Genomic DNA, 8433 nt, shown 5'->3' on the forward strand with positions numbered 1-8433 from the left:
TTACAATTTAAATACAGAAGAAATTTCACAGCACAAACTGAATCTGAATGAAAGAGGGTATGTAATAATTGTATTTTTCAAACCGTTTATTCCAGTTTTTACGTAGGCTTCACTACAAATTATGTGTAAACAAAAACTGAAATGCATCTCAGGCTCAACATCTTAAAGAACTCTACAAGTAACTAATATCAGAGTGTTCTGTTGTGGTTAATTATAGTTGTTGGCTTCATTCAGTATGCCAGGATGTACTTAAGAAGGTGGAGCTGATCAGGAAATGTTAGGAGGAGTCCAGCACAAATGAGATGCTGAATATCAGCAACATCTTTATCAGGAATATAAGAAACATATATATGACTAGTTCCAAAAAATGAAGAGTAACAACATAATGTAGAACAGCACCCCATGAGATAGGGAAGAACTATTATCTCCATTTTACAGATGGGGAACTGAGGCACACAGAGGCTAAGTGATTTGTCAACAGTCAGACAGGAAATCTGTAGTGGAGTGGGGACTTGAACTCAGGTCACTGAAGTCCTGAGCTAGTGAGTACCCTTACCACTTGACCATCCTTCTGCTCTAACAGGGGAATTTATTGAGTTTGAGATTATGAGGGGGCTGGCAATACTGAAAAGTATAGATATAGAGGCAGGTTGCATGGCCTTGATGGAAAAGGCTTCAGAAAGTTTAAATAGATTTTAAACCCAGAAGGGACCATTAGATTATCTAGTCTGACCTCATGAATACCACAGGCCATGAATTTCCTGCAGTTACCTCTCAAGTGAGCCCAATCACTTGTGTTTTGCTAAAGCGTAGCCTCTAGAAAGGCATCCAGTCTTGCTGAGAAGGTATCAAGAGACGGAGAATCCATAACTTCCCCTATTTGGTAGTTTGTTCCAATGGTTAATCACCCTCACTGTTATTTCTGTATTTCTCATTTTAATTTGTTTGATTTAAATTTCCAGACACTGCTTCTTGCTATGCTCTTCTCTGGTACATGAAAGAGCCCTTTAATACTTGTTTTTTTCTCCCTGAAAAGAGATTGTATACCGTCATGAAGTTACCTCTCAAAGTCTGAGAGGTGCAGTTAATGTGACACTATTATTAGTCCAAACCAGGGCCCCAGAGATCAACAGGTGTCTTCCATGCTGAAGTGTAGTCAGGTCCTTCCATAGCATCCTCTTCCCCCTACCTGGTCCCTACAGAGCCCTCTAAGCACAGTCTAGAGTTCATGCGGTGGGGAGGTACTTGGGTCAGGATAAGAAGGAATACACAAGGAATACTCCCTTCAACTCCCCAGATCTTACACAGGAGAGTTAATACATCCACAGTCCTTATTCACTTTCTTTCCATTTACTCTCAGGAACTTCAATGGGCAGGTGACAGATTCCTGATCGCACAGCTCCAAAAGAGTGGTGGGGTAAGGGCAGAGCTGGTGCAGTGGTGGGGTAAGAAGTGGTGGGTAAGGGCAGTGGGGTAAGTGGTGTGGTGCGGTAAGGGCAGAGCTGGTGGTGTGGGACTGGTGGGGTAAGGGCAGAGCTGGTGCAGCAGGGTACAGGACCTCCCTAGCCTCCCAGAGATCCCAAAAATTTGCCATGGAGGAAACCTTCTGATCTTTTTGTGCAGCAGGAGACAATCTAGGCCCTTGTTAGCCTCATATTAAACTAGGCCAATAATACATAGTTCTGATTGGAGCTGCAAGCGGTGCCTTTCCTCCCCACAACTCTTATTCTGAGATGGCCACATGCCCAACTGCTATTACCACTCATTGTTTTTCACAGCTTTGGAGACTGTTTCTTACAGAGCTGGAAAATGTACAGGAAAACCAGAGAGATGGATAATTTATCAGCAGCTTTTCAGGAAAGGGCTTCATTAACCAGCAAAGTGGCCAATCGTACTTCAGGACAGAAGTATATAAACACAGCATTTGGATTAGACAAAATTACTGTACCTGCTATCTCTTTCTGGAATTTCTTTAATGGCAATCCTAACTTGATTGCTCAGATCTCGTCCTGCATAAACTATGCCGTAAGTTCCTTTCCCCAAAATGACTCTCTCACCGTTTTCATCATATTCGTAGTCATACTGCAAAACAAACAACATGAAATGAAAGGATATGAACCAGGCTTTTTACCTGCATAACATAACGATGTAAATATTTCTTCCTATAATAAATGTACTTCTGTTGTTGGGTATCATAAAAAAAAAAACTAACTACAGACAGAGGGCACTGCACACCAAAATAAAAAATGGAGCTTACCTGTAAAAGGGGGTTCTTCAAGATGTGTGGTCCCTATCTGTATTCCACACTTGGGTATGCATACGCACCATGCACCTGAGATCAGAGACTTGTTGCAAGTAGCGGCTGTTGAGGTCTGCAACTGTGGAGTTGCTTCCCTCATGCTCTGATCTGAGGGTATAAGAGGCAGCAAGGACCAATGCCTCTCCACTTCCTCTTTTTACCATGAATCAGAGAGGATCTGAAGCAGAGGGGAAGGAGAGTAGGTAGTGTAATACAGAGAGGGACCATACATCTTGAAGAACCTCCAGTTACAGGTAAATAATCTCAATTTCTTTGAGCGCTGGTCCCTCTGCATGTTCCACATGTGGGTGATTGACAAGCAGTATTTAAACAGGAGGAGGATGCGAGGATGCAGTTTGTACAGATGCCTTAATACTGCTGTCCCAACAGCTACATCTACAGAAGAAGCCTGACTAAGGCTTAATGCTTCATAAAGGTGTGGGTAGAGCTCCAGGCAGCAGCCTTACAAATGTCCAGTATACATACTTGTCAAAGAGACGCTGTTGAGGTTGCTTGTGCTCTGGTGGAATGGGCCCTCACTCCATCCAGGGGAAGTATGCTTGCCAACTTATAACAGAGAATGCTAAAAACTATGTACACACACGCGCGCTCTCTCTCTCTCTCTCATATTTTTACAGGTTTTTTTACAAGAACATCACTTTGGATACAGAGAATATTGACTCAGACCATGCAGTGGTCAGAAGGAACTGGAGAAACATCTGTCTGCACAACCTCTTATATGCGCATGAGGGAATCAGAGCATGAGGGAATCAACTTTGCAGGCATGGACCAACAGACATTACTTGCTACAAATGTCAAGCACATATGTACCCACTTGTGGAATACACATGGGGACCAGCACTCAAAGACCAACTTTAGCTTCTGCATGGAACACAGACACTGCTGCCACAAACTCATGTTGTACCAGTTGCTCTCCTGATCTAACCACGTTTTCCAAATACAGCGGAATCTCTATTTTAGACTCTCCATATTAGCCAGAACTGTGCATTAACAGAGGTCAGGTGAGATTGTGCTGACCAAAGTTCCACTTTTTCTGAGTTTAGATTAATAGATGCATAGATTTTTAAGGCCAGGTGGGACTATTAGATCATCTAATCAGACCTCCTGCATAACAGAGGCCATATACTTTAACCCAATTACCCCTGTATTGAGCCCTATAACTTTGCTTGGATAAAGTATATTTTCCAGAAAGGCATCGAGCCTTGATCTGAAGATATCAAGAGATGAAGAATCTACCACTTCCCTTGGTAGTTTCTTACAATGATTTCCCACTTTCCCTGCTATTAAATTGTGCCTTATTTCTAATTTGAATTTGTCTGGCTTTAACGTCCAGCCACTGGGTCCTGCGGTGCTATATCTCAGATGAGAAAAAATTTGAAGAATATTTTGTTTCTAAACGTTAGGGGAAAGATTTGAAGAAGCACTCAGTGTCGGCCTAATTAATCCCACTGCAGTCAATGGTAAAACTCCTCCTAAATTAAAAATCCTACCCTAGAGGCCTAAAGTTCTCAATAAATTGAAAAATATCAAGTGAGACATGTTGTCCTTACCTCTACAGAATCTCCATCACAGTCCCCTTCCTCTGTGTTTTTCCCTATATCTTCAGTGATACTATTCACCATATCAAAAAACCTGTAAAACACATCCAGGTAAAGACTAGATAGTTACATGAGAATGAATCCTAAAGTGAAAAAAATGATCAAACAGAACCTTTAAGTGTAAAGAATATTAAACCAGAACAGCTCAGTTAGGGAGATCAGGTGGAGGGAGAGAAAAATCACTGCTCTTCTTGAAGTGGAAAGTTAATGTCTAAAGATAGGTAGGTAGGGGTGTGTGTGTGAGAAATATACATGTAAAGTGTCTAGAAGATAACATTATATCTAAAAGTCAGGGGTGAGGGTCTCAAGGCATTTATTGTTTAACAGCAATGCTACACAGCAGTTTAGAGTGTAAAATACAGAAGAAGAATACTGCATTCATTTGAAACCGCAGGGAAACTGTACCTTTTTTATGCCAGGAAAGCAACTGAAGCATCAAGCATAATGGAAAGGTTCTAAAAGCCCTGGACCCAGGAGGAGGAGAATTCTCCTGCTGAGGGAAGGGTGCAGCAGACTGTCTTTTGAGGACCCTTTGCATGCAAAGGTAGTGTACAGGGCATGTTAGGGGCAGGTTTGTGAGGTGTCTGGAGCCATAATGTGTAATCTGCAGAGATTCTGGACAGTGCTGCTGTCCATAGGCAGCCAGATACAGTAACTCAGGCAGCCCCCACACAGCTGTCTAAATTACTCCTGGTCCACTCCAGCCCCTGGAGCAGCCCAGAATCGAGAGGGTGGAAAGGTGCCTTAAAACCACCTTAGCCTCCTTGCTCCTCAGCAATGAGCACAGCGCCGTGCCTCTCAGAAGTACACACACAATCCAACTCCATGTATTCTAAACACAAGAAGGATTAGCAGTAATGTAAAGAACTCATAATGTGCTTCTCTGTAATCAGAAATGGAACTATAGCTACAGGGAAAGCAACCGTAGACCCTGATCTTGCAAAGCACATAAGCACGTGTAAGTTTAAGCACAAGTGTCTTCATTGATTTCAATAGGCTTACTTATATGCTTATGTACTTTGCTGGACTGGGGCTTGGCTAACTCATGAATTAAGCTTTAAATATTTACATCAGGAATAACAGATCCCATAGGACTGGACCATAGTATACACACGTAAAGTTTGTTTAAAACATTAACGTAAGTGTGGGCCCAACCCTTTAAAGTACTGAGCACCTCCCGGGAGATGCTCAAATGCCCATAATTTACGTTTAGGTATTGAGAGTTGAGGATGCTCAGCAGCTCACTGGCACCATCCCAAAGTAGGCAACACTAGTCTAGTACAGGTCTGCATTCAGAAATCATCATCTAAGTTAAGATTGTTTGGCAAAATAGTGACCAATACATACCTCTTGCAATGCAATTCTGTGCAGAAATAGATTTGAAAGTCATCTGAGTTATGCAGTACATAAAGAAAACAGCATCGCTCCTCAAACTTTGAAATACTGAAAGAACAGCCAAAGTAAATGCAGGTTACTGAACTGGTGGCCCCAAGCTTCAGGGCACTGTAGGAAAGTACTAGATTAAATCTTGTTATATACCATTATAGATCATTTTATTATGAAGTTATAGTCTAACATGCTCGCCCACCATCTCAAATGCGATCTCTGCTGCTTGGAGCCCTGCACTGCCCCCCACCATTGCATACGCTCCTCAGGAGGGCATCAGAAGAGTGATGGGAGTAAGGACCTAATCCAAAATCCATTTATATCAATAGAAAAAAATCCCATTGAGTTTAATGGTCTTTCAATGACTCCCTTAAGCTGATTCACCCTCTAGCCACCTCTGCCGCTGTCCAGGTGGATCACCCTTCCAGTATCAGAGAGTGGAGAAGATTTAAACTTGCCTGCCCTTGAAGCCACTGCTGCGACTCGTTACCATCCATGCATCCATCCACACTCTCCTTGGGCTACATCAGTGGCAACAGAATTTTTAAAAACCTCCCCTCCTTGAACCTTTATTTTTGGAACACAGTAGTGGCTTTTCCTTTTATAACCAGCCACAGTTCAGCCCACCATGGGCAAGATTCCTGTGGTGGTTACTGTAATTGATATTTCTGTGTTGTACAACACAGTATTCCGTAAATAGTGTCTTCCTGTGCAATAATGAGCATCCCTTTCCCACCCACCCCCATTTCTTTATCACCTAATCTAGTTTTGTTTTTATTTTCTATGTCAGCAGAACAAAGAGAGGGCAGGAATAGAGAAGGACTGGATGGATTCATACTACAGAAATTTCTAAAGTGGTAGGAGGGGGGCCTCTTGTCCAGTAATCCTTTCTCAATCCCAGTTAACTGAGCTCTTGTAAAGCTGTTCACTCATCTGAAAATATTTTCCCCTTCTCTGAGCTCCTTGAAGAGCATCCTACTTGAAGCAGTTCATTCTGTAATTTGTGCCCTTGAGTTGCACTCTGACATTCAAGTGTAAATTTGATTCAGTGGAATTTTGTAGAATTAATATATTAGAAAAGGAGGATGGATGAAGATTTTATGAGAAAAACTGGATAATAAAGATACAAGATTTGCAAGACCAAGGCACATGTAACAAGTCCCCTCATTGGTTCATTCTTAAAAGATACTGGGTGAAATCCTGCTTCCACTTAAGTCAATGTGGATTTTGCCAGTGACTTCAATGGGGCGGTCAAGATTTCACTTATAGTCTTACTCCACTGCAAACAGAAACAAAACGAGAATAGTATTTATTCTTGCAATGTGAGAATTTAGGGCCACCAAAAGATATGAGGAAAGGACTCAAATACTGTGATGATGGGGGTTATGGAAGTATCTGAGTACATACAGACTTGACTCATATTTTTCTTTAGTTTTAGGAAAAATACTGAGACAGAAGTTTGAAACATCACTAAATGTTTTGAAGTTAACAATTCTTTGTAAATCTCTGATTCATACAACTTCTCCTAATATAGTAGAAGCCGTCATTGTCACTTTTAGATCTGAGGGTACCTTGGGATCTTAAATATTCTCTTTGAATAATGTGCATTTTACAAAAGCTACTTAGTAGGAGGAAAGATGATTTTATAAATCAGAATGTTTGTCTGTGGGTATTGTTATTAGTACTGCAGTAGAGCCCAAAAAGTGCTAGGTAATGTACAAATCTAGGAAGAGACAGTCCCTGCCCCAAGTAGTTTATAATTTTGACACCAATTTAGCAGGGCATTTGAGCACATGGGTAAACTTAAGCATCTGAGAAATCCCACTGATATTAATGGAATGACTCATGAGCTTAAGGTTCCACATGTTAAGTATTTTCCTGAACTGGGACCCTAATTAGTGTGTATATTCTTTTGGATGATGTTAAGGCTGTTTTAACTGCCCCACTGGAGGGATAAAGATGATCTGCTTAGGGATATACAGATATTTTCGAAGGTTCTCTTTCAAGATTTCTTCCTGAACTGCACTTAACTTCTATGGATTTTAACTGCTTTAGACCATAAGCTACATTTCCTTAGAGCACAGTAACTAAGATAATTTAGAAATTTTGGGGGAATCTTTCCCCTGTAGAGATCAAAAATGAAACATCAATAGTTATAGACTCAGATGTTTTTCCTTTGTACTAAGAATGAAATGATAGTAACACATTTTTTAATCTGATGAACTGTTTCCATATGTTCACTTAATATAAGAGATGCTTCATAAACCACAAAATCTAACAAGTCAAATATCCGAGTCAGCCTGTTAGTGCGAAACATGAAAGAAGTGTCTGATTAAAGGGTTCAATAACCTTCTATTCATTCAGCCTTGATTTCTTGAAGATGTGTAGAGAAACTGTTACTCTGAGTAAATCTGATTATACATGAGATCTACTTAGTAAGCACAAGAGTCTTGTGGCATCTTATAGACTAACAGACATATTGGAGCATAAGCTTCATGGGTGAATACCCGCTTCGTCAGATGCATGTAGTGGAAATTTCCAGAGGCAGGTATAAATATGCAAGCAAGAATCAGGCTAGGGATAATGAGGTTAGTTCAATCAAGGAGGACGAGGCCCTCTTCTAGCAGTTGAAGTGTGAACACCAAGGGAGGAGAAACTGCATTTGTAGTTGGCTAGCCATCCACAGTCTTTGTTTAATCCTGAGCTGATGGTGTCAAATTTGCAAATGAACTGAAGCGCAGCAGTTTCTCTTTGAAGTCTGGTCCTGAAGTTTTTTTGCTGCAGGATGGGTACCTTTAAATCTGCTATTGTGTGTCCAGGGAGATTGAAGTGTTCTCCTACAGGTTTTTGTATATTGCCATTCCTAATATCTGATTTGTGTCCCTTTATCCTTCTATGTAGGGACTGTCCAGTTTGGCCAATGTACATAGCAGAGGGGCATTGCTGGCACATGATGGCGTATATTACATTGGTGGACATGCAGGTGAATGAACCGGTGATGGTATGGCTGACCTGGTTAGGTCCTGTGATGGTGTCGCTGGTTTAGATATGAGGGCAGAGTTGGCATCAAGGTTTGTTGCATGGATTGGTTCCTGAGTTAGAGTTACTATGGTGTGGTGTGTTGTTGCT

General features: G+C 41.3%; 1 protein-coding gene across 4 annotated transcripts in view; it reads right to left on the reverse strand.

Annotated features, from left to right (window-relative positions):
- The window catches only part of MAP3K5 (mitogen-activated protein kinase kinase kinase 5), a 156532-nt gene that overhangs the window by 30347 nt on the left and 117752 nt on the right, over positions 1-8433 (reverse strand). For all 4 annotated transcript variants that reach the window (XM_073337411.2, XM_073337413.2, XM_073337414.2 and 1 more), the window contains 3 exons: positions 5266-5361; positions 3871-3952; positions 1949-2082 (listed from right to left, as the gene is read on the reverse strand). In XM_073337411.2, the coding sequence (XP_073193512.1) occupies positions 1949-2082; positions 3871-3952; positions 5266-5361 (312 nt within the window). The remainder of the gene's footprint in view (positions 1-1948; positions 2083-3870; positions 3953-5265; positions 5362-8433) is intronic.

The sequence above is a fragment of the Lepidochelys kempii genome, chromosome 3 (genome assembly GCF_965140285.1).
Source record: "Lepidochelys kempii isolate rLepKem1 chromosome 3, rLepKem1.hap1, whole genome shotgun sequence".
Lineage (NCBI taxonomy): Eukaryota > Metazoa > Chordata > Testudines > Cheloniidae > Lepidochelys > Lepidochelys kempii.